This window comes from Epinephelus lanceolatus, chromosome 11 (assembly GCF_041903045.1).
Source record: "Epinephelus lanceolatus isolate andai-2023 chromosome 11, ASM4190304v1, whole genome shotgun sequence".
In the NCBI taxonomy this organism is placed as follows: domain Eukaryota; kingdom Metazoa; phylum Chordata; class Actinopteri; order Perciformes; family Serranidae; genus Epinephelus; species Epinephelus lanceolatus.
Window position 1 is genome coordinate 15,938,148 of NC_135744.1, and position 27,135 is coordinate 15,965,282.

The 27,135-nt window shown below is 41.6% G+C and overlaps 1 protein-coding gene across 1 annotated transcript in view; it reads right to left on the minus strand.

Moving 5' to 3' along the window:
• Window positions 1-358: 358 nt before the first annotated feature.
• The window catches only part of LOC117270991 (F-BAR and double SH3 domains protein 2-like), a 46,008-nt gene continuing 19,231 nt past the window's right edge, over window positions 359-27,135 (minus strand). Inside the window, exons 6-20 of the mRNA XM_033649054.2 lie at window positions 26,847-26,980; window positions 24,537-24,591; window positions 24,319-24,447; window positions 24,112-24,234; window positions 21,585-21,680; window positions 8,890-9,006; window positions 7,264-7,362; window positions 6,216-6,368; window positions 5,955-6,089; window positions 3,881-3,964; window positions 3,560-3,743; window positions 3,237-3,460; window positions 1,583-1,793; window positions 1,428-1,492; window positions 359-1,153 (exon numbers count right to left, since the gene is read on the minus strand). Of these exons, the coding sequence (XP_033504945.1) occupies window positions 1,070-1,153; window positions 1,428-1,492; window positions 1,583-1,793; window positions 3,237-3,460; window positions 3,560-3,743; window positions 3,881-3,964; window positions 5,955-6,089; window positions 6,216-6,368; window positions 7,264-7,362; window positions 8,890-9,006; window positions 21,585-21,680; window positions 24,112-24,234; window positions 24,319-24,447; window positions 24,537-24,591; window positions 26,847-26,980 (1,893 nt within the window). The 3' untranslated portion in view covers window positions 359-1,069. The remainder of the gene's footprint in view (window positions 1,154-1,427; window positions 1,493-1,582; window positions 1,794-3,236; window positions 3,461-3,559; window positions 3,744-3,880; window positions 3,965-5,954; window positions 6,090-6,215; window positions 6,369-7,263; window positions 7,363-8,889; window positions 9,007-21,584; window positions 21,681-24,111; window positions 24,235-24,318; window positions 24,448-24,536; window positions 24,592-26,846; window positions 26,981-27,135) is intronic.

Sequence of the window (27,135 nt, forward strand, 5' to 3'; positions counted from 1 at the left end):
TAATAATAAAACAATAATAAAAACAACAACAATAATAATAATAACTGTGTAATATCACATATCGTGGAACTGTGATATTTTTTAAGAAGGTTAACGTACTGTGAAAACCTCACACCGTTGGAACCCTAACCGCCAACTGTTTCACTGCGCAGAGGGAAGCGTGCATCTACGCAGGGACACATGTAAACATTAATTAATGACGTCAGCTCCACGGCTGAGCTGCAACATTAGCTAGCTCAGTGTTGCTAAGTGAGCTAGCAGTAGATGCACGCTTCCTTCTGTGCGGTGATAACTCACAATAAAATAATTTAGATTCATAAATAGCTCGACAGGTAAGAGGTAATGTATGTATATTTGATTTTGGGGGGGACTGTCCCTTCACCATGTTATCTTTTGGACTGCTGTGTTTTTGTAGATAAATATGTAAATCACATCATCGTCTGTAAATGGTGCAAATCTGTGTGTGACCAAAGTTAAACTTAGCTTTACAGAGTTGTGTGGATTGATGTGACGTCATCTTTTCCATCGATTTCTTACATTAACAGGTTTTACTGTGTTTTTTGGCCTGGCACAAAAGCATTGAATTATCTGCTAGTTGTGACTGTATCAGTTACTGCGAGTGAAATCAAAGAACAGAAACAGGATCTGAACACTTAACACCAGGACTGAAGATAATAACAGCAGATATTCTGTCTGTTATAAACATATTTTGTCAGGACTGTAAAATGATTCATGTCCAGGTAGAAGAGTTGGACAATATGGAGTAGAAGATGTATAACTTTGAATAAAAAATACAGTATTTAACAGTCCAATAAGAGAGTGTGAGTGTAGGTAAAGGAGTATAGTTTAGAGAAAGGCACAATATTCCTCCACAGCACACCAACCCTGATGAGGTGTTATGTGAAAAGACAGGAGGACAAAGTAAAAGGCCTCTGCGGTCCTCTGGGTGTCTTTAGGGGGTTTCCTCAGGTTTCCTTTGGGAGTGCATTTCAGGAGTCACAGAGCTGTGAAGTCCCATCTGGTTTTTACAGAGCTGTCGTCGCTGCCACCACCAGGGTGCCGACTGCCTTCACACCAGCGTGATCTCCACCTCCTCTCTCCGCTTCACCTGCCCGCGTGGATGCTGCTTGGGGGGTGGCGGAGCGGCACGGACCTGGAGACAACCATCCATCAAAAGGCTCAATTAAGATACAGCTAAAATGGTTTGTGCTCAATGAAGCAGTATAAACACACCAGCAGAGGGAGCCAGTTTACCCAGTTAAACCTGCTGCAAACTGGTTTCACTGACCACGAGGTGTAGTATAACTGTAAGCTGATACACAACCATAGTAGTGCATATACTGTATCATTAACTTCAGGCTAAAAATAAAAGTGTAAAACCAAATGAATTCTTTACGCTGGCTCAAATCGACTAGATGTTTACTCACAGGTCGAATGGTGCCGGAGCTGGTCTCTGGGTATTTGGGAGGTTGAGGGGAACCTTGGACTGGACCTGATTAGAACAGATTGCCATCACTAACAGTTTAAGCACCTTCCTTTCACCACCATCACACTTTAACACAGACAAACCAGGAAGTCTTACTCTGAAAAGGGCTTTTGTGCGACGCTGGTGGCGGCCTGTGATGTCCGTTGTGATAGGAGGGTGGTCGGCCGATGGGAGAGGCTGTAGCACTGCAGGGACTCGACAGAGGAGACGACACAGTGGGCGTCTGGAGGGGGCTGCTGTGGAGGGGTCCGGGCTGGAAGGGACTGCGAGGGGATCGTTCACACTGGGCCAAAGGGGAGGGTGAAGCCTTGAAATCAGGAGGCAAAAATATAAATGTACACAGTGAAAACTTTAAAATGTGTGATATCACAAAATGTTAGCGAACCCTGGCCGTGTTTGGCTAACCAGGGGTGAATTTCCTTTTAAATGGGATAAGACTATTCTCTCTTTTTTTTTTTAAACTGCTACAGTACCGCTGCTGACATTTAGGAGAGCTCCAACAGTTACCAGGAGGTGGGACAAACAGGTGTGCACCTTCCATCAATCAGGATTTCCCACACACACATTCATTTATTTTTAGAGACTCGCCATGATTAAAACGTCTCCCACCACAAACAGATTTTCTATTTTTGGAGCTGGACCGTTTATTAGGAGAGCTATTGGAATATATATACCCCTTGGCTATTTATAGCACCACACTGCTGGAGTGCAGTGTACTTGGGGCAGAGACAGAGCAGCAGAACGTCAGGCGCATTGAAAGTGAAACTTAAAGCCCAGTTCAGACCAAAGATTCGCAACAAGACTAGCAGAAACAGGCAACTACTTGCAATGTGCTGTTCTGCAACATTCTAAAAACCTGCCAGTTCACACCTATGCAACTAGATGAGACAGTGTATCATCTCTATGCAACAACTCTCTGTACTTCTGTTCTGATTTCCAGTTTTTCAGGTTTATTTTGTGGCTGAATATAATTTGTAGCTTTTTAAAATATAAATGAAGCTGAGACCAGCTGAGTTGCAGGTGACACCATCAGCCGGCTTGAGTCAAGCTCAGACTGGCCAGTTCACACTGCTGCAACTTTTCTCTGCAACGTTCTGAAACAGTTTTGTGTCGTTGGGAATCTTTGATCTGACCTTGGCTTAACAGTTCATTCTGCTGGTTGTAAAAGTTTGCGTTCACTTGCAGCAGCTGCTCCTGTCTGATCTGATCGGCGATCAATTATCCACCCCGTGAATCACGAACTGCTGCAGAGGAAAAAAGAATTCATGGAGAGCTCCTGTGCTGCGTTCACGGACCTGAAAAACCTCAGAATTTAGAGAGGGGACACAATGATACAAAGTGACACTAGGGCCTTTAAAAGAAAAGAAAAAAACATGAAAGTAAGTTGCCCCTCGTCAGTTATTCCTCAGCAGCAGTTTGTTGAGTCTGAGTTGCAGGATGGAGAATTGAGGAAAAAACTGTTCTGATCATCATACTTAAGACTTTTAATCAGTTTCTGGTCAGATTGATCAGCACTGATCAGATCGATGGATTAGAGGAGCAGCTGCTGCAGGTGCAAGGGAAAACAAAATTTCCCTTGCTGGTTAGACCCAGTGCTGGACCATGGGGTGTCCAGTTTCAGCCAGTTTCATCTAATCTTAAGGAATGATTAAATTTAGCTTTCACTACGCTTGGTGCTCTGCTGCTCTGTCTGTGCTTCTAATACACTCTGCCATGAGATAGAGACAGAGACCCTGAAGTATCAACATACCTGTGCGCTACCATCTCTTTGTCCATCTCCGTTCTCACTGGCACCAGCGAGATCCTCCACCAGAACCGCAGGGAAGACACCAACGACGCCGTTAAGCTCTCCCTCCCAGAAACCGTCATCCTCGTGGGTTTCCCTGCTCAGGATGCGGATGATGGCGCCTTCTGGAAATGACAGCTCGTCATCCGTTTGTCCCGCGTAGTCGTAAAGGGCCTTCGCAAATGACACTGCAACAGGAGGAGGACAGGTTGAGAAACTAAATATAACGGGACACTGACAGAGAAACTGGTTGTATAAGCATTCATTTAGCAAAGGTGTCCCCTCACCACTGGAGTCCCCGTTTACAGAGCCGGTTGGTAGCTCGGTTTCAGGTTCAGTGGAGTTACTGGAGGAATGAGATCGGGCGTCCAGTGCGGCCAGAGCCTGCAGCATACTCAGCAGGCTGTTAGAGGAAGGAAGCTGCAAGTATTTCTCTGGGACGTAGCCGACCTGCCCACTGCGGTTTCTGGCCTGGACAAGCACAAAATATAAACTCTTGATGGGAAATCCACATCATCAAAAGCCAAAATGAGCTGAAAACACTAAAATCTGTGGCTACAAATTCAAAAGCATAGCTCAAATGTGTGAATATATAGTATGTAGAGTACCTTGACCCAGTCCTCCATGTCCCCATCATCAATGACTTCCAAGATTTCCTGCTCCTCAATGGTCAGTTCATCCGGCTGAGACGCCTAGAAACAATGAAACAGAGGAGTTTGCATTTTGTTTGCATGAAGGTGAAACGAAGGCAGAAAAACAAGTGAGGCAACACAATCGTCTCCTGAACGTTAGTGTCGAAAACACTAAACACAAAAACACAGATTTTGTCTCAGTGGCTGAATCTGAACCCATTTCAGTCACCACTTCTGTTTTCAGTGGCTCTGTGCCTAAAAAGACTTGGTGTTGCTTATTGCAATTACATGCAACTCAAAAAATGATGCGAAGTATTTAAGGAGGACCTATTATGCTCATTTTCACGTTCATTCAGGTATTTTGGGTTTCTACTTGAGCATGTTTATATGCTTTAATGTTCAAAAAAACACTTTATTTTTCCTGATACTGCCTGTGCTGGAACACCTGTATTTACCCTCTGTCTGAGATGCTCCGTTTTAACACCTGTCTCTTTAAACCCCCCTCAAGAGAAAGCCCAGTCTTCTCTGATTGGTCAGTGTTTCTAGTCTTCCACATTTCTGCATGTCTGCACTGTTACTGCAGCCAGTGAATGACTGTAATGAAATACAGTTGCACTTTCCGTTCCACTTCTCAACACACCTGCACAGGCTGTCCAGCAGGAAAATGATCCAAAATCAGGGAGATATTAACAACATCTGTAACAAAGATAACACGTTTCCCTGATCTTAGCATGCAGCTACATGCAGCAGTGTAGGCAACATAATGTAAACCCTAAGGATGTAAGGGTACATAAAATTTACAGTTCAATATATACCTCTGTTTTTGGGGCCACGGTTTGGTACAGAAAATAAATAATTTTTCCTCTATTTTGAAAAATGTAAAATTCACAGTGATTTATTGTCCGTAATTCTTACTGTAAGAGTTAAGGCAAACAAATACTTGCATACTGTCGATAAGATGAACAAAATAAATGACACAAATGTCATTGACGTAATGTAAATCTGATCCTCCATCATAAGACTCTCATCTGTTAATAATTCCTGAAATGCAGCTTGCGTACATTTACACAGGGCAGGCACAACTGACTGACTAAAACGCACACGTGAAGGCACACTGTCATGGAGCTCAAGCACTTTGATCACATGCTTTAATTTTGTATTCTCTACAATGTCAGTTACAGTATATGTGCATGCGTATGTGCACACAGTGGTGACCGAGCCTTTGGCACAATCCCAATCTGCAGTGGAGAGAAGGACTCCCCCTCCACTCTGTTTTTGTCTCATCTCTCTAGTTAAAACATTTGGGCAATGCCATCATAAAAGTATGCAGTGTTTCCACAGATATACCCAATTTGAGCTGGAAAGTGTCAGCATACAGTATGACACTATTCAAAGCACAAATTGAGCTTAACTAACCTGGCTAACCAGGCTAAACTGGCTAGCATGCTACAGAATGTAGACAGCATCCAGTACGCTGCCAAAACTTTCCTGGGAAACTTAGGCTCCAGCTTTTATGTTCGTCATAAATAGACCGTTTTGACTGGGTCACAAGGAGTACTGAATGTGTGTTGCATAACAAACTGAACATCCTGTACTGAATGGTTCAGGGTGAATACATGTACCATTATGTTACTGTTACACCTCGAGTAAACACTTTCACTAATGTGTCGGGAGCAGAGGACATTATAAAGAAATCCGTGGTGAGCTGATGTGAACTTGTTCCTAAAATTGATAAAACTTGGAAACAGAGTATTCAGATGGGTCTGAAGTCTGAGGTTTTTGCTCAAAGGGATCACTTCTACATCTGTTTACCTCATTATTAGAAACTTTGGCAATGAACAATATGAATATGTATATTACGTATATGAATATGAACATCCAACACTGTACCATCATATATGAATATATGACAGAAAATAAGGAAAAACATAATAGGTCCCCTGTTTATACACATATTATTTATGTATGTGTATGTGCTGTAGTGACATTAGCAGGTCTACTGGAGGCCAAAGGTGCTCATTGAAAGCAGTTGTTTATTTCCTGCTGGTACCTTGTAGGAGTAGAGGACTTTACAGGTGAGAGGATAGTTTTTCAAGGTGCTGGAGGGGCTTGAGCTGCTGTCGTCTAACACTTCACCACTGTCCTCCATCTCCTCCTCATCCTCTCGCTCCAGATCTGCTGTTCCCTGCAAAGATATGACAGATTAACTTTTTAATTACACTAGATAATCTGTACGTTTATGGCTACAACAAACTTCAGTGAACTGGATGTCTATGGAGACAGGTTACAAATATGATCTTAAAATTCTTACAGAGAGTGAAGGATCATGGGTACTGAGGTTGTTCCAGCGTTCGTTCTCCAGCTCCTCCATCACCTGGTTCATGGCGCTCTTCAGCCATGTTTCAACAGCAATACCTGCCTGCCTCAAGAGGTCCAGACGAGCCTCCGCTTTCACCTTCACCGTCTGACAATGCAAAATAAAGAATCAATGAACAAACATGAGAACTCATAAAATGTTAAATTACAGTTCGAACTTCTTTCCCCCAAATTTTTTCTGGCACGGTGGAATGCTTCTAATCATACACCACGTTCAGGCTTTAAAGAGACAGTTGGCAACTTTTATTAAATCAACTTTTGTCATATTTGTTGAAACTGACACTAAATTTATACAGAGGCACAAAAAAAATCAGGCTCCTCCTCCTCCTACTGCTTCTGATGACATTGGCTATAATCTACCAAAGTGCACTGAAAACAACCAATCAGAGTTGAGGAGTCTCTAAACACAGCTGTCAAACATGTCAATCACTGCTCGTCAACTGAATTCAAATTGTCGCCGAGCAAATATGATTCAAGATTCTGTGACTGCATTGCCTATTTCTCTCCCCAAATGTTTTCAGAAACATATTTCAGTGCGCTGTTTAGCTGTAAAATGAGAAGCCGGTGTTTTCAGCTCGACTGTTTCCAACATGGCGACCGGGTCACAAACTTTCTCATTTGACAGTGTATCAAGAATATCATAGTTCATAATAATGCAGCTCTGTGACGATACACAAGATGCATTAAATAGAAACACTCAGGTAACATACAAGCATCTCACAATTGAACTTAAGCACAGTACTTGAGTAAATGTACTTAGTTTGTTTCCATTACTAGTATGAAAACTACACTGACCTGTAGTACAGCACTAACAGATCCTAATCTGTGTCACTTCATTGTTTTAACCAGTAGGGGGAGTACTGGGCCTACTTTACGTAACAGGACACTGATTGGGAAAACAGAAACACTCCCTCTCTCCCTCTCTCTCTCTCTCCCTCTCTCTCTCTCTCTCTCTCTCACACACACACACACACACACGTTACCTCTGCCCTCCGAAGACTCTGCCTGGCCACCTCCATCTTGGTCTCCAGCTCACTGTTGTTTTGCTCTGACGATTCCTGTGTCCCATAATCCTCCAGGGCCTTAAAACAAAACACACGAGAGGAAAATGTGACAACAGCTCACAATTTGAGACAATCATCCAAAATTTATTTTTTACATAAAGAGAGCACCAGACGGAAATCAAACAATAAAGCCATTAATTGAACAATTGATTGAGCCTCACTGGACACAGAGTGACTCACTTCCTGTTTAATGGAAACAGCTTGATCCTAGCTTACTGGATGAACAATGTCACTGATGGAGTTTGTAATCGTTTATCTTCACTGACTGACTTTCACAATAAAATCAGGAGTAGGGGTTAACGTGAGGTGATGATGATGATCTCTTATCCTGCGTTGTATTGCTTCATCATACCTTCCTTCACACATGGTGGATGATTTTATGATCTCCAGGTTTATTATTATCAAACTGACCCACATTGCTGCTGTACGGAAAAGCCCGAATTCCAGTTTAGAGGATAAGCATATCTGCTGGTCATTAACATTTGGCAACTCTGATATATTACTATGATGCATGATATTACCAGTAAGGCTCTCACACATCACTGTAGTTTGTACATTTAGTTCAGCTGGTCTTCTCTAACCTCCTACACTGCAAATAAAATACCCATAAACCTGCTTTAAAAATCATAGAAAAAAGACGCTCTTTATAACAGAACCTGCCTGAGGATCTTCATGTTTTTAAGTGTTCTTCAGTATTAAATTATCTAGTGATAGTTATCTGTGCATTCATGGGTACAAGGTGAAAAATAATAGCTAATTTGGCAACTTTTAATGGTGCCGGTTTGCCCAAAATGTTGGCAAAAAGTGAGCTCAAGCTGTAGTCTGCAGCTAACTAACTGCCTCCATGGTAACATTACACTGTACTTGCTGCTCATTCCCCACAGCCCCTTAAAGGTTGTTTACTGTAGGTTCAAAAGTAAGACAGAGAAAAAAAACAGGAGTGACAAAACCTAATAATGTTAACTTTTTTCAGGCTGCACATTCAATATATATATTTAATTGTATTAAGGCTCAGAACATCCCATCAACACTGATGTTCTCCTCAATCTATTCATATACTTTTACATTTATTCACAGTAATCCTTGTATGAATTATGGAGGCTAGGAGTGTGGTGAATAGACAAAAAGTCAGTATAAAATCAAGTATGTGCAGCTCAGTTCTTTGTTTCCAAGGCAAACTTTATCAGTTCCTAAGGGCCGTGACACACCAGGTCAACAGTCTGCTGTCAGTGGGCATCTGTGGCCCGAGTTTGTGGCACAAGTCGGGCCTTGACAGTGGCTCTTCTGATGATTGTTCCTCTCAATGAGGCCTCAGATCTGTAAGGTCTGAAAACACCTTCTATCTCCCCTCTGCCCACATCATCATCTTTTAATACTACTTGTTTAAAATTGCCTTTCGGTGATTTTAACTGCTTTATTATTGCGTGTTGTACTCTGTTATGTGTACTCTGCTTTTTATTGCATTTATCTTGTTTCATTCGGTTTTGTAAAGCACATTGTAACTGTTTTGAAAGGTGCTATATTGGTGTCTGATCTGGTTCTCACCCGCTGGGTATGGATGATGCTCTTGTATTCTCGGGCCACGCGGCTCGCCCATTTCCTCGCCTCTTTATCCAGACTGTGTTCCTCTGACGTTCCACTTTCCTTCTGCAGCTGAGCCACCTACAAATATACAGAGAGAGAGAGAGAAAGAAAGACAGAGAGGAGGTGAACAAGACCATAACATTTATCCAAGATAACAAAGATACTGTCAGGTATATAAAACCACTGATATCAGGGCTGGTATTGACCTATTATTGGATATCAGTCAATGAGGTTGTTGTGAACAAACCTTCACAACAACTTTAAGGAAGACATGTTTGAGGTGAAATTAAAATCTTTCAACAAAGATAAGATGTCAATGAGATTTCTACGTACAAAGAGGTTGTACATGTAATACAATGATATAATCTTTGCTCAAAATGATCTCACAGAGAAACATGGTAACTTCTTTGTGAAAACAATGTTTCTGAAATAAAATCTTGCTTAATGCAACGACCCACCAGGACAAACTCTGGTTTGCCAGTAAGAGAACCACCAGTGTAAATTATGTTTACCACCTCTGTGGTGTCGATGTGGCAACTTCCTCTTTACACGTTACATGGGCCTAATTAAAAAGTGCTTTGTAGGAAAGATATACAGGAGTCACCAGCAGCGTCACCACTGTTCATTCAGGCCACTTCTGCAGGCTGCATTTAGGTAGTACATCATCATCATCAAGGAAAAATATTCATCTTACATTCATTTATGAATCTCAAAGTCTAAACCCCAGCTGGCTGTCAATTATGTAAGAGGAAGGGAGAAAATCTGTTCACACTGAGAGACAGTGAAGAACCAACAGCTTCTCTCAGTCCACGATGAAGACGTGTCAGTAGGTCAAATAAAAACCTCACATCTCCCTCACACTGTGGATGTCTCTGATAAATGTTCTGAAATCACACTTTACTGTAGCAGAAGTATATAAAACCTACATATTTCCTGCTGCCATTTTAATGCCACTTCATCTTCCTCCCTGAACAACAACAACAAGGCACATCCCTAACAGCTTCTTAAAAAAGGAACTGAGGGCTACTGTGACTTGTTTTCAGTGACGCACATCTAACAAAGCCATCATCACTGCAAATTCAAACAATATAAATACAGCAACCGCACAGATTAGCTCCATATTCAGTGATGGAACAGGAGCAATCTTCTCACCTTCCGGTGTATCACAGTGTAAATGAAGGAATGTAGATCAGCCACTCCAGGCTGTCGCAATCACAACCATCAATGTAAATTCAACCTGTGAATTCTGTGCGACCTTGAAATTTTGTCCGATCACAGCAACTGCAAATCATAATAGTCCCCAGTGTAACGTCACCAAACTCACTGCCTTGATTCTGGTTGAGGCAGACGTGCAACACAAACTACTAAACAAAAATTACTGTTGAAGACCGTACAAAGCAGTTCCCTGACGTTCTGCATGAAAGTTGGGGTACACTATAGTTATGGTGGAACACAAACAACATCGATTAATAAACACTTTTCTAACGTCACTGCAAATCACACTTGGAGAATGACTGAAACACATCCACAACAGATAAGATAAATCACCATGACAGAGGTGGTTTCATCCACATCTACGGCAGGTGCTAAAAGAATCAAGGTGATTTAGATTTAATATGCTGGTTAGTGGTAAATCATAAAGTCAGAACAGTGCGTTTTGTCTGGGACCTCTATCAGATGGAACAAATTATATACACATTAAGATTACAAAAATCCATCTTTACTTCGGTACTACTGAGTACAGAACATATTAAATCAATCGTTGTCAAATGTTAATACCTAAGAGCCCATCTGGGCTAGAAGGCCAAGTTTAGACAAGAGGCAGAAGTGTCACCAAGTGTCCCAAAGCCTGGTAGCCTGCCACGGAACTCTGAGGCCAGCAACGGAGCTCAGAGCTGCTGGGTTTAACTTCAGACAGGACACAGAATCAGCCTGAAGCCAGGAAGCAGCCATGGCACTCTGCAGGCCACTCCGCTGGCTGTCTGGTGAGCCAAAACTATCGCAGCAGCGCCGATCTGCTGCAGTAGTTTCAGCTTCTGGTCGGTCCAGCATGACTACAACAGGTGAAATTTGACTAGTATCTTACATCATGCATCAAATCTGCCCCAAGAAGCATCACTCTTATATTTCTGGTGATTTTAAGGTGGGATGGCTTTCTACAAACCAAGGTGGACAAAGACAGTTTAATTTTACTGTTTCAGACTGGACTTTTCTTCCTTATTGAGATTAAAACATCCCTAAAATGTGAGTTAAGAGGTTTCCACATGCCGACAGCAGTGTGTGTATGGAGGGAAAGGGCCTGGGTGGGGAGGGTCAGTGCACTCTGATGAGGCCCACTCACAATGCCTCCTTTTCACAGATGGGCAGTTCACAGGGCCCAGCCTACCTCCTGCCCCTCCCTCCCAGTTCAGCTCTATTCCTTACCGGATCCCTCTGTCTGGTGCAAGTGGTATGGGAGGGGAGGGAGGGAGGGAGGGAGGGAAGGCTCTCCACCACTAATGTTTTCTTTAGGAACAGGCTGCTGCTTGTTTGACTTCCAATGAAAACAACGCCAGCATTTGCAGTTTGAACAAATTGTCCAGTGTTGTCCAGTAGAGCAGAGGACCAGTGCAAAAGAGGACCGGACTAGTATGGCTGTGTGTGTGTGTGTGTGTGTGTGTGTGAGAGAGACACGGACTGCAATACATAACATTCATGAGCAGCAGCCATCAATAAACCACTGGCACATTTGCACTCCAGGGTTGTGTTAAATCTAGATAGTAAAATATTTTTGGACTGAACTTGACATTTATGCTGATATTTAATGTTTTATATGGAGCCAAAAAATGCTATAAATGACCAGTATGAGTGGAAAATCGAAGACACTACGGACTTCATGAACAGGTGTGCAGAACACACTGCATCTGCATTAGTGCCCATGACTGAGGTGGGATTTGCTGTTGTACGATGAACATTTTACACACAAAACTTTTATAGCCCCAAGTGTTTGAGCGAGGCAGCTGGGCGAGCAGATTTTGATAAGGCCACAGCAGGAGATGCAGATTGAAAACAGCACTGAAGGAACATGTCTGCACTGGTGTTGCTTTAGGCAGTGGTGGAAGAAGTGCTCAAACCTTTTACTTAGAGTGGAAATAGGCACCCTTTTCCCAGTGTAATGGTTATAGGATAATGACACATCAGCATTTAGACAGGTTCTCTAAAACAGTGGTTCCCAACTGGTCCAGATTTCTCCTGAGTCATTACTTCAAGGTCCACACAGTTTAATATATCTAGCGTCATGCTAGCACTTGGCCATGTTGTTGAGCTAGTTTGCTGCCTCTGTCAAGTAGCTATCGGTTAGTTACTCAGTAATAAGTAGGAAACAGCCCTTCAAAATAAAAGCTCTGTGCCGAAAATTCACTGTACTTCAAAATAAAATGTGGTTTTTATAAACTTGATGCATTTGGGAGTCACTTGTGGTCCATTCAGAATGGAGAGGTTACGATCTCCCGGCAAAATGAAGGCTCGAGGTAAGGCACAAAGGAAATCAGTCAGCCATTGTGCAGAACAGGAAGAAGGATAGTTCTTTTGTTTTCGATGGTAGCTATTGGTAATATCTCCAGTTACCAAACAGTATCAGTGTCAGTTCTATGCAGATACTTTTCAGGATGTTCCAATCAAGTTTTTTTTGGCCCCGATCCCAGTCTGAGTCATTTAATATTGACTATCTGCTGATAATGAGTCCTGATCAAAAACCTCTGTTGTCCTAGATAATACAGCTGCACAATGAACACTTCAATTACTTTGAAGTTATTAAAATCAATCCAGTGTATATGCTTGATAACTGAACAGCTCTGCAGTCCATTAAAAGAAAGAAATCTGCATCCAAGCTGTTCCTTAGTTTGTTTAAAACAAAATAATTTAGTAGAAATTAACTGACGTCTCTATCCCTACTCTGTCCCTTAAATAGAGAACTCTCCAGTGTTAATTGCTCTCATGCAGCTTTGTGGTGAAACACCGTATACCACAGATAGCAAGCAAGCAAAATGCAACATACTCTCTTTCACACTGAGCTTAAAGGAAACGATTGCACACAAATTAGGTAAATAACATAAACAGTTTCATACTGAATTTTGCTGTCGTTTATGGTGTGTGGTGTTTCGTCATAGGTGGGGCTCTGCTCCTGCTCTTACACAGAGAGTGGAGACAGACAGCAGAGTAGGGATGCACCGAAATGAAAATTTGTGGCCCAAGCCGAAGCTGAATAAAATTAAATGCTTGGCCGAATACCGAGTACCGAATACCGTTGTTTAGTTTTTCATTAGTTTTTGCAGATGAACCCCCTCCAGATTAGTGTTGTCACGGTACCAAAATTGGGACCCACGGTACGATACCAGTGAAAATATCACGGTTCTGAGTAGTATCACGATACCAATGCGAAAATGAGGCAGATGTGCCTTTGTCATTTATAAAAAGATAAATCACTTTTCTATAATACATCAATGATATTTCAATGGAATAAATTTCTTATTGAAATTGAAATAAAATAAATAAATAAAATAAAAATCAACCAGCCACCCTCCTCCTCTGACAAGTAAAGAACAGTCCCTAAAGTGCGGTGAGGTTTGTGGACCGTTACCTGCCACAAAGAGAGAAATGTGAACGGCTCGTTTCTCCTCTGACACGTCACATACCTGTGTGCTGCCACGGCTCAGCTGTCCAGGTACTTTTGGGCAGTCATGACGCCAAGAAGAGGACATTATTGGAGCCGGACTTCTCCGTCGCCGGTAAGCCTTATCTTGCGCCACAAAGCACTATGGACGCCATATTTGACAGGAATACATTCCTGTCTGTGTCTGTGACCCCCGTTCAACCCACAACCAGCGGGATTCGCCTTTCGTTTCTGCTGCTGGTTGAAAACTGTACTCACACAGCATGCTGAATGATTTATTTTGCTCGCACAAAACTATTTTTAGTCGCAAATGCGAGTGCGGTGACAGACAGAGTAAAATATCGCCACACTGCCGACATTTTACTCCGTCTGTCACCGCATGCTGTTTGATTGCGTTATCAAAACACGCCGCTATTATTCAGCCCTGCTTTTCACTTATTCCACCGAATACCGAATGTGTGTTTTTTTGCAATATTCGGCTGAATATATTCGGTTACCGAATATTCAGTGCATCCCTACAGCAGAGTGATGAAGAGTGGATGACGTGCATGAAAGCTTCACCAGTAAAAACACCTTTGTGACACCTGAAGTAAAACAAAGGATCGGATTGGCTCTATATAGCTCAATACAGCCGACCTTGATCAATCAATAAATGCCTTGATCTTCCTCAGTATCTTTGAGATCGGATCAGGACATCCCTACTCACTATTCTCAGTAGCAGAAACGGTTGATGGAGGAACAACTGAAGACAAAGGAAACTCTACCCAGAAAAAAGAAAAAGCTATGATTTGAGAGAAACAGAAAGCGATCCAGTTGTCTTTGCGACAGCAGGACCAACATTAACACCACTTGGAAACTAGGGGGGGGGGCAAAGATGAAAAGTGGTCTGTTTCTGGCTTAACAATCAGCTATCGGCTTTTTCCTGTTCCAAACTATGTTAGAAAATTGACCTTTAAAAAGTCAGTATTGGTCGTCCTCTATTTGGAAAAAAGAAAAAAAATGTTCTGATACACATGTGTTTTCAGATTTTGCACTGTTCTCCTATCTTTGAGTTTTACCTCATCGACCCTCAAACAATAATTTTAATTTAATATAAAGTTTAGAGGGGAAAAGTCGCTTTTGTGGAACTGAAATATGACAAAGGATCTTAACTAGACACTACTGATTTTTAATGGCTCACAAGCTTTGAACAAAAGGAACCATCGTTTTACTGTAATCTGCGTTAAGATCCAGGAATTCCTTTTCCAGTAATAGATCCATGAATTTGAAAGCTTATCAGATACCAACATGCTCGACAGGTGTTAACAGTATCATACATAAGGAAGGATTTTACAGTAACGGAAAGTCATCACGGTAATGATGAGGTAAATGTGTTTGTGTTAATGTGGAATTCTGTGTATTTTCTGTTGCTACACTTTGTCAGACAACATTCAATCAAGTTCAACCTCTTTGCCGCCGCATTCTGCACATGGCTTGACTGCATATGAGCCGAACGCAATAATATAATATGACTGTAATAAAGTCTTGTTAATGATTCAAACTCGAGCCAATACTGTACGTTTGCAATTGGTCGAAGGTCATGTCCTGCTGTCTAATGTTCATGAAGTCATTACTAAGATTCTATGATGCTGCTTATTTAAGGGTCTCTGCAGAGGTCTGACATAAACATATACAGTATTTACCTTTAAACTTCACATATGTTTTTCTCATATACTGTTTTATAACTCAAATACATTTGGATAACCCATGTAATAATTAACATTTGTTGCCCTTTTATGTCAGATTTTCTGAAAAGACCTAAAAACCAGAAGCATGTTTGTGGACAAAAGTCAAAGAACTGAGACAAGTGATAAGACAAGCGTGCACTGTAAGCAACACTTTGAGAACAATTTAAATGGAAAACCTTAGTATATTCTTCGTATATCCTTCCATAAAGTACAAATTAAACGTAGAGGTCATCTGTTGGGCAGATTAATAATCCATATGTTCAATTCTAATACATAGAGACATCATTAATGATGAACTAGTGGTGGCACTCGAGTAAAATTCAGGTGATCACCTAGTAACTAGACATCATCCTCTGGAGACCACAACGGTCTACTCAAAATTTACCAGCAATCTTTCTGCTAACTGTTGAAATGTTTCAGTGTGGACATTATCTATTTCGAGTTGAATCTAAACCAGGTACTGAAGCCATCTGCTACACATTTGACTCACTCAGCCATCAGGATGTCCATGAACTACTTGTTCCACTTGAACTGGTTTCGGCACGTTGTCTCTTAAACTGTCATCCATTGAACTTCTGACAGATTGCACCACTGACCCAACTCTTCCAGTCAGTTTTCACTGTACTGTTACTTTAACAGGGAGTGGGACCCTCCAAATGAGTCGAGGTGATTGAAGAGAATTAATTCATATTTTCTTGGAAGTCACATGATAGTTTCAGCACTTCAGTTGTCTAAAATGTATTTAAACCAAACAATTTGAGAAAAAAAAAAATCACACTGCAGGAGCTGCTCATGACTAACAGAAATATAAATGTATAAAAATATTACAGGATGATGAAGGTTGGCACAGTGATTGTTTTTAAGGGGACACAAGCCAAAAGGTTGTGATTCCCTGACATTATAATGAACGAACAATAACGGTGATGGTGTTGTTGTTAATTTGTCTTTAAATGTGAAAGTGCACCTTGCCACAACTCAAATTAACAATTGTACTGTACTCTAATGCACTTAAAGGGAAATTTCGGTTTATTTCAACCCGTCTCCTATCGTCCTAAATTTGTTTCAAGTGACTAGTGACATAGAAATAATAGTTAGCATGTTAGCCGTTAGCCTAGATACAGCCGTAGCGTCAGACCTGTTAAAACGTAAATGAACGGGCATACTTCAAGTGCAAAGTTAGTCCACTAAACAAGCTTTTTTTCCACAAAGCCCACCTCATATATTAGGATAAATGTCAGAGAACATATAGAAAACGACATGTAAACATGTTGTCTTACCTTACCGGTGTGCTGCCATGTTTGTTTATCCCTCTAGCTCTGCTTTCCAAAGCGCAGCCGAAATATATCTCGCCAGCTCTAGATAAAGCCCAGCTGGATACTAACGTTACTCCAGGTGGAGGTGTCTCGTCCTCTGTCACATCCAGACCTTGAAAATAAGCCTGCAACCGGTCCCATTCCTTGCAACAGAGGCATTCCTCTTCTGTGGGCACTGGGACACAGCATTCACAGGTACACCACCAATCTCCAGAGCTACGCAGCCTTGCAGCAGCCATTCCTCCTCTCTCGTCCTCTACCTGTTGCACTTCTCTTTCTCTCTCCTTCTCCGTTCTTCAATTTCACGAAGCTCTTCGTCAGTGTGTTCTGGCTCAAATAAATAAGGGCGGCCATCAAACTCTGCAAAATCAAATTCCTCCTCCACAAAGTCGAAGTCTGGCAAAAAGTCAGCCATTATTCTATAAATTTTTCATAAAATAAATGAATGAACTTTTCAGGCTACTGTCCGGTTCTGCCTTCCAGCTGTTGCTGCTTGTTCAGGCACGCTATGAGATTGCTGCTTGTTCTCGTGAAATTTCAGGCATGGTATGAGATCGCTGCTTGTTCTCGCGATATTTCGGCTGCGCTTTGGAAAGCAGAACTAGAGGGATAAACAAACATGGCAGCACACCGGTAAGGTAAGACAACACGTTTACATGTCATTTTCTATATGTTCTCTGACATTTATCCTAACGATATGAGGCGGTCTTTGTGGAAAAAAAACTTGTTTAGTGGACTAACTTTGCACTTGAAGGTATGCCCGTTCATTTACGTTTTAACAGGTCTGACGCTACGGCTGTATCTAGGCTAACGGCTAACATGCTAACTATTATTTCTATGTCACTAGTCACTTGAAACAAACTTAGGACGATAGGAGACGGGTTGAAATAAACCGAAATTTCCCTTTAATAAAATGGATAGTAATGGTCCTTGATCATGACTGACAAAGCTGTGTTTAAAGAAGCCTTTTTCAAATCCTATGTGAACCAACAGTACTACTGTGCCAATGGACCTTCATCACAGCAGACATTTTGACTCATCATAGTAGGAGAAGCACAGGTGAAACTGATAACACTAATGATGGCTCAGTTCCATTAAGCGTGCCAGTAAGCTATTCCAGTGAGCCTGCATGCACACTACCAGGACCTCCTCTAAATGGAATACAGCCATCATTAATGTTATTAAATACAGTACAGGCCAAAAGTTTGGACACACCTTCTCATTCAATGCATTTTCTTTATTTTCATGACTATTTACATTGTAGATTCTCACTGAAGGCATCAAAACTATGAATGAACACGTGGAGTTATGTACTTAACAAAAAAAGGTGAAATAACTGAAAACATGTTTTATATTCTAGTTTCTTCAAAATAGCCACCCTTTGCTCTGATTACTGCTTTGCACACTCTTGGCATTCTCTCCATGAGCTTCAAGAGGTAGTCACCTGACATGGTTTCCACTTCACAGGTGTGCCTTATCAGGGTTAATTAGTGGAATTTCTTGCTTTATCAATGAGGTTGGGACCATCAGTTGTGTTGTGCAGAAGTCAGGTTAATACACAGCCGACAGCCCTATTGGACAACTGTTAAAATTCATGTTATGGCAAGAACCAATCAGCTAACTAAAGAAAAACGAGTGGCCATCATTACTTTAAGAAATGAAGGTCAGTCAGTCCGGAAAACTGCAAAAACTTTAAATGTGTCCCCAAGTGGAGTCGCAAAAACCATCAAGCGCTACCACTGCTAAGGAGAGGCAACAAGCAGAAGAGATTTGTTTGGGCCAAGAAACACGAGGAATGGACATTAGACCAGTGGAAATCTGTGCTTTGGTCTGATGAGTCCAAATTTGAGATCTTTGGTTCCAACCGCCGTGTCTTTGTGAGACGCAGAAAAGGTGAACGGATGGATTCCACATGCCTGGTTCCCACTGTGAAGCATGGAGGAGGAGGTGTGATGGTGTGGGGGTGTTCTGCTGGTGACACTGTTGGGGATTTATTCAAAATTGAAGGCACACTGAACCAGCATGGCTACCACAGCATCCTGCAGCGACATGCCATCCCATCCGGTTTGCGTTTAGTTGGACGATCATTTATTTTTCAACAGGACAATGACCCCAAACACACCTCCAGGCTGTGTAAGGGCTATTTGACCAAGAAGGAGAGTGATGGAGTGCTGCGGCAGATGACCTGGCCTCCACAGTCACCGGACCTGAACCCAATCCAGATGGTTTGGGGTGAGCTGGACCGCAGAGTGAAGGCATAGGGGCCAACAAGTGCTAAACACCTCTGGGAACTCCTTCAAGACTGTTGGAAAACCATTTCAGGTGACTACCTCTTGAAGCTCATGGAGAGAATGCCAAGAGTGTGCAAAGCAGTAATCAGAGCAAAGGGTGGCTATTTTGAAGAAACTAGAATATAAAACATGTTTTCAGTTATCTCACCTTTTTTTGTTAAGTACATAACTCCACGTGTTCATTCATAGTTTTGATGCCTTCAGTGAGAATCTACAATGTAAATAGTCATGAAAATAAAGAAAACGCATTGAATGAGAAGGTGTGTCCAAACTTTTGGCCTGTGCTGTACATACATCTGTGCTTTCCCTACGGTCACGTCAATCTGTCTGTTTTGAAAAAGGTCTATTAAGCGTCAAAATGTCAGATGCAGAATACTCAAAAACCACAAAGATGCCAGCGAGAGAGACAAAAAGAAGCTACATGTTTGAGCAGCGAGCAAACTCACTGTGACCCTCACTGGAGAAACACCTGCTGTTGCCCAATCAACCAGTCGTTTATCGCCATTCAAAGCAGACAAACTACAATGATATATGGTACATTAACAATGTATATTTAGCTAGCTTGCATTTTTTTGTAGCCTATTATGCCCACTTTTCACATTGTCAACTGCCAACTAGTCTCTATATACAGACTCTACATTCAGTGAATGTAGAGTCTGTAGGCAAACCCCGGAGATCTTGCCTCCGGATGAAGAGCGGAAGAACCCTACAAGCCTACCCGTTGTAGGCTGTTTGTAGTCCGCGTGATATTGACCAATCAGGTTTGAGCCGGCTGCAGTTGTTGCCAGGTTAAACGGTCCGTGTGGTGAACTAACGAGGCGGAACATAATTGGCGTCACTGCAAACTCTGAATCCATCGCAATGGTTCAGCATGTTTACTTATATATAAACGGAAGTCGGAAACGGAAATTCGGCCCCTCCGTCCAAATCAAAGCAGAATGCAAAAAAATCGGGGGTCTGCCCGCAGAGACTGTATTCGCCGTCTGTCGGAAGTCAGACACTGAATACAGCTGATGGGTTCCGAGAATGACTGCAAACTAACCTGTCTACACTCTTAACAACTAGAATTACCGCCTTGTGGTTATACACCTCCACGCACCAGTCAAGTTGCACTTAAAGTTTACGTCCATGTCTGTGAAAACATGGATGCTTCACACACATCTTCCCCCGACAGCAGAAGATCTATACAATCAGCACAAGGTGGACACCCAAGATTAGAGTCACCAATTCAGAACGTCTCCCCTTCTGTTCCTGAGTTATGACATTGAGTAACGGCCAGAAAAGTGTTTTTGCATAACATTATGATGTCACAGTGAAGTTGACCTTTGGGATCTAAAATGTCATCTTTTTATTCAATTAGACATCTCTGTGAAATTTTGATTAGCATATGAATTCTTGCCTTTGGCCAAAAGCAGAATATGCAAGGTCATAGTGACCTTCGGCCTTTGACCACCAAATTCGAGGTAGTTGATCGATGAGTCCAAGTGGGCGTTTCTGCTAAATTTGAGGAAATGCTCTTAATGTGTTATTGAGATATTGCGTTCATGAGAATGAGACGGACAAAGTCACAGTGACCTTTGACCTATGATGAACACCAAATTCTCAGTTTATGGTTGAGTCTGAGTGGACATTTGTACCACGTTAGGTGTTCTTGAGACATTGCATTTACAAAAATGAGACAGATGGACGGACAACCCAAAAACATAATACCTCGGGCCACAGCTATCGCTGGCGTGGAGGCATTAAATGACATCACTGGCAAGTGTCAACAGCTGTGGGAAAGTGACATAATAGTTGCATATGGTAGATACATATGTGGTTATATTATAACTTCAACATGATGAGAGCTGTTGTCAAACCATTCTACTAAATGCTGTGGAGGAATGATTATTTGTTGTCTACCTATTGCATTTTTTTGCTTCTGTGTGTTTATTTCATGAAACATTGCTAGGTATATGTAGTAACTGCTTTATAAAAGCAAGAGGCCACTCCACTCTGTGTCCTATTTAACATCACTTTTTACCTGTTCTAACATAACTATAAACTACGGCCTCAGTTGGTCCTGCTCAAGTGATCCTGCTGGTTGTGTTTATTATTTACTCTAGCCTGCCATCTGTTTCCCACGTCACTGTTTAGGGCAATGATATCAAAGGGTTATTCTTAGCAACCCAAGATCAGGACCATCCATTCAGAGTTTTATAATGATAGTTGATAGCTGCTTTTAAAATATGAGTGGTTAAAACATACTGAGTGTACAGATGGACAGTGGAGAGGTGGATTATAATGCAGGAGGGTTTGAAAAGGTTTCAACAGATGTTTTGACACTTGTTTTCAGTGTGACCCAGAATCACAGCTGCTCTCCTCCATGACAGAGTCAGCAACATAATGAATTGTGCAATATTTTACAACAAGTGATGACCCACATTTTGTGTTCACCACTCAGGTTTTGATATTTTAGCGTACTTGTGCAGTGGGAGGTTGCAGAGGTTATATCTCAAACATATAAACAGTTGCTGCCAACAGTGTCTCATACAACATCAACAGCACAGACAATTCATGTGAAACATTTTTGCACATTGAGCAACCAAAAGGTGTCGACTTCAAATGAATCTACTTCCATGTTAAACGGAAAGACAACCAAGGGAAACAAACAGGAGCACAGCGGTGTACATACCGTATCTGAGTCGCAGGGATGGTACAATAAATCCGGGGCTTGCTGAAACATGAGGTTCTTCTGTACAAACAGCTGCTGGTGAAACTCCTGCAGAACCTACATAGATGTGTTTTAGGAGAAAAGATAAAATGCATAAATGAGTTTTGCCAGAAATGAACCACACATCTGCAGCAAAATATTCAATTCCATGTTTTGTTTCCATGTAAATTTGTGCCTTTATTGTCATTTATGGAACTCATTGTTTCTTCATTAGGGGTTCAAGTCCGAAAGGTGAAACACTGTTGTTCTTATGTTGATTTATTATCATTTATCTTCCTAAATGTTTTTGCTAATTCCTGTAAGATGTTACACCGTAGACACACAACATTTTCAGTGATTGTAAGTTGAGACCAAATGCTGCTGAACAAATCTGACCCTAACTGACATGCTGGGGTGCAATAATTAAGGCCCACAAATGAAATTTTGGAAAGGCCACGCCCCTCACAACTTAAGTTTGACTAATGTGAAATTTGACACACAAGTCCAGCTCAATGTGCTCTAGAAAAAAGCCACAAGAACCATTGAGGCCCTAACACACCAAGACAACGGTCAGCCAACAGTCAATATTGGGCTGACGGTGAGCATCTGTCACCCTAGTTGCTGTGCTGTGTCCTGCACTGTTGACCCCTGTCAGCTTTTTTTTTTTAGCTAATTCAGCATGTTAAATTAGTGTCGGGCATGGCAGAGCCCTTTGGTGAATGAAATGACTGTAACTGGCAGTTCAACTCAGCACACGAGAAGATAAATGGAAATGAGGAAAGTAAACAAACAGCTAAAGTCAAAAGGGGGTGAGACCAAAACAAATTTGTTTCAAAAGATTACTTTTCTTAGCCACTGAGCTCTTGAGCAGAAAAGTTTCCCGACAGTTTGTGTTTATGTTCACTGGCGCACAGTAAATATGTTTTGTTCTTTCAACATTAGATTTTGTTGTTAGTGTGGTAACTGGCTAACTGGTGTCAAGATGGTCTTCCGGTTTCCCTTTTTAAATGACAAATACAGACTACCGCCGTCTGCTGGTGTGGAGAGTTATTTCCTCTCACACATGCTGGTTGGCCACCGGCTTAAAGGCCAAAACACACCGGCGCCGTACGACGCGCGTCACAACAGCCACCCCCATTATTTTCTATTTACGAACCCACACCGGCGGCGGCTCGATGCGCGTCTATGTGCCACGCCACGGCACTTTACGCTATTGTCCTATTTTTCCAGCGTCGCTGCCCTTGAAAAAGCGTTATTTTGTACTTCCCAGCCTAGCGGACTGGAGTGTGCAATAGAAATCCGGTTGACGCCCCGCAGCGCTACGCTTTTTGTGTGTGTTGGGGGCGGTACATGACTCGCGTTAATGACGCCGCTGTCATATGACGCCGCCGGTGTGTTTTGGCCTTTAGTCTTTGCGATGAGTTCATGTGCAACTTTTGGACCGAGACACAGGTGACATGAGACTGTTGTTGCGGCTAGTTTTTTTAAGTCTGTTTAGTGTGTCTGGGCCTTTAAAGTCTACCTGACTAGATATTCTGCCATTTTTTATTTTTTGAGGAAACGCATTTTTTACCTAAAACATAGGTCTAATTTGTACAAAATTTTCTGTGGATCATTATTGGAACAAGCTGCATTAAGCTTTTTGATATGCCACTGAGTTTTGAACATACAGACCAATGAACTACAAAAGGGGTTTGGGTCACTACATAGAGAGAGTTGGTAGGGCTGATTGAAAATGATGATCTGTATGAGCTGTCCCAAAGTTTAATTTTATCTGTAAAATTAAGGTCCAACCCTGAGATTAACCAGCCTTCAGAAGTGGAGCATGTATTCAATATGCTGTAGTGAAATAGATACTGACACTATATTTAGACCACAAAACCCAACATAATTAAGATTCACATATTCATGAGTGCTTCATCCAATCTCATCTAGATGTCACATTACACAAAGCACACATAAGATCTGTTTCAGGGGAGATGTGAGCTCTGCTGTGCCCTCTCCCTCCCTCTCCCTAATGATTTGTTCATATTCTGGCCTGAGCAGAAACAAAATGCTGCTCCAGCTCCAGAGAGGCAAGACGACCTGAAGAAACTGGACTGAAAGAGGTTGACAACCGCTCGAGAGCATGTAACCGAGGAGTGCTGAGGTAACTCAAACCTTTCAATTAATTAGCAGGCAGTGAGGCAGCAGTGTTCAGCTTCTCCAAAGACACTGAGTGATACTGATGTGTTAGAAACGTCCTGTACACATCATAAGGATCAGTATCAGGGATGATCTGGGTAAAATCTTATATATCGGGATCAGCGAAAATAAACCTGATCAAAAGCCGATCCTGTCTTTTTTGAGATGTGAGAGAGTGTCAGACTTAAGAAAGTCTTTTAAAAGTCTTCTAGTTTGTGGTCGGCATTACGTAAATAAAAGTCAAGATGGGACTGCAGATACCGAAAACTGAAGGACTGGGATGCACACGTGAAATACTGTTTCTCCAGTAGCTTTGAAGACTTACCCCGTTTGAGCTGTTTAAGAGTTGGTTGAAGGTGTGGTGGACCGCCTGGTAACTTTCCAGCTCTGTCTGACACAGCGACACCAGGTAATCTTTTACCTGCTCATAGATTCTGCCGTCTAAGACCTGCAGATAAATATACACACTTTCAAGTTTAAAGTACATTTCCACCTCCCATCATACACCCACCCTTTCAATGTAGGTCCTCACCTTGATGCAGTCCATGAGGTCTGTGTCATAGTAGCGCTGCTGGTGAGCGTTAGCTGCTGCTAGTGTGAGAAGGTAGTCGTTTCTGGCGTGGGTGGCTTTGGAGTTGCACTCGCTCCTCTTGGCTTTCAGCTGGAAGGCAAAAGTTCACGCTGAAGACCGCCAACACCAAAATGTCATAAAGTGTAAAGCTTTTTATTTTCTATGTAAAAATCTCGTACCTTTACGCTCGCCCTCTGAAGACTGGATCTGGACTGGAAGAGACTTAACTTGGACCTGAACATAAGAAAAGACATTGTTTGACTTTTGTTTTGTAATATTTCTTAAAGTTGTGGTTTGTGTACAAGCAGCATGGTTCATTTTCATGTTTTTTCTTTTGTAATCAGGTCAGCAAAATATGAACAAATTCTAAACCAAGACGTCTCTTAGGTTTTTCAATTATATAAAACGTGGCATAATTCAACTTTCATGACTGTTTCAAGTCAATATATTCTCTTTGTGCTTTAAAAGGTGGTGATGGCGTTGATTTGGTTTGAAATCTGGATTTGCCACAACTCAAATGTGTAATAATAAAAACTTTATTTGTATAGCACTAGCGTTATAAAGTGCTTTACAGAGGAAACAGCAGATAAAACCAAATACAATAAAAACAAACGCAGGATCATAAAAACATAAAAGCACCAGGGCATAAAACTAAGTCAAAAAAACTTAGTGACAAAAGAGAGAGGAATGACAAAACCAGGTAACATATTAAACATTCATGAACACTTCCCTATAAAAGAATGTTTTAAGAAGGGATTTAAAAGATGCTAAAAATATAAAACTAACTAGAAATGAATAACAACTGATGGGAATCAGAAGCCAGAGGGCAAGCAGGCTAGTAGTTCACACTAGGCTTAAAACAACATTTTGCTGTGTTGAAAGGACACAAAAGTTGCCAGAAAATTATTATAAATGTAATGTAAATGAGAAACCAGGATTACAGAAATCTGACTCCCTCTGCTAGATTTCTCCTGAAGAACACTGATTTCTTGACCTGGTAACCCGGTTTCTAATCTGCTTTTTGTATGTAAGCATGTGCAAGATAAAGACATCAAACAGGGAGACATATAATACATGAAGTAATGTGTTCTTGTGTTTTAAAAACTTGACTGAAACCAATTAAGTTAAGTAGCCTCTTGAATTCTTAAGTCTGTTTTCACCCCTTAACTATGGCTGAATTAACACTTGACTATTTATGAAATTCAGACATGTTCACGCTGTGAGGAAAAGCTCCATCTTTCTGCTCTGATTTCTCAAGGCAATTGAATCGAACGCAACTGGACTTGGTTTTGTCTTAGAAGACGTTTCACCTCTTATCCAAGAGGCTTCATCAGTTCATGCTTGTCTGACTAGTTCCAGCCTAGTCAGACAAGCATGAACTGATGAAGCCTTTTAAAAGAATCTGTGCAAGCAACATTAGGCCAAAAGAAAGCAGTAATTGTACTATTAGAAAGCACGCCAAGCCTTTCCGACGGCAAAACTTGACCGAGCTGCGCCTCAGCTCAATAATAAACTCTCCTGATGGGCAGAAAAATGTCTGCTATGTGGTGAGTCAAAGTGCCAGCTGTTCATGTTGTGCCAGGACAAAGTGTTGAAAAGAGACGGCTCCCTCAAGCCTGAATATTAGTTGTTTGTTGGACTGCGACTAAAGATTATTTTCATTATTGACTAGCCTGCTGATTTACAGAGTTTGATGTTAGAAGACTGTTTTCACATTCCTCTGCTGAAGGAGGAAAATTTTCTCCATGCTCACATTGAATCTTGGTTTGAGACGAGTAGGTAGAGAATAATTTGTGACATCACAAATATTTTGCTAACTAATCAGTGTCCAGTATGCAACTTACACAAGTGTGATGGGGAAACTTGTGCACATAAATAGAGGATGGACTTTCCAGTGACGCAGGAGACACCTTGTGTCCAGCGGTTACATTTTTGTAATCAAAAACATTTGCATACTTTTAGATCCAAGATCTTTGTCGAGGAGGCTGGAGCAGATGTAATTTAAAAGCACAGTATTTTAATATGTCTGGATCATAAACCTTATTTTTGTGGTCAACCTCCCACTGATTTGAAATCCATCAATCACATCCCCGGATTCATTTTTTATAATGCACATGTACATCGAAAAGCAGCACCATGCTAGCTTGAAAGATGGAAGCACTTATATTCAGCAGGTGGAAATATTCCCATTACTTTAAACACATCCTCAAACCTCCTGAAACACCTACTATGACAGCACAGCAATGTAAAGCGTCAAAGGTGAGCCCCTTACAGCTGTGGCAGATGGCTGTAGCCCTACGATGACTGAACAACCTAAACTAGATTTAAATCATGGACAGCTGCAGGTTACAAGCGACAAAGAACTCATGATGCTTGTGGCTGGACGTGTAGTGGATGAAATGTTGTCAATCTCCATGATTGACTTCCCATTTTCAGACAGATATCATCACCATAATCTACCAAAGATAGTGGAGCAATTTGGTTCATACTTGGCGTCAAGCTCTGCCTTCTCTCGGACAGCCTGTGCCATCGTCTCGGCCTCCTGGTACTTCTTCCTGCTCTTGGTAAGCTCCTTCACCGACTCCTGCAGCTCAGCTTGAACCACCGTCAGCTGTTCAATACACTGAAGGAAAGACAGGTTGGAGACAAACAAAGAAAAACAACTTTACATTTATGAAAATTATTATTCTCACAGTGCACCACCTGAAAAATATTCAAATGCCTCTTAGATATATCTACAGAACACGTGTTGTTAGTAATGTCATGATGGCGTGTGGG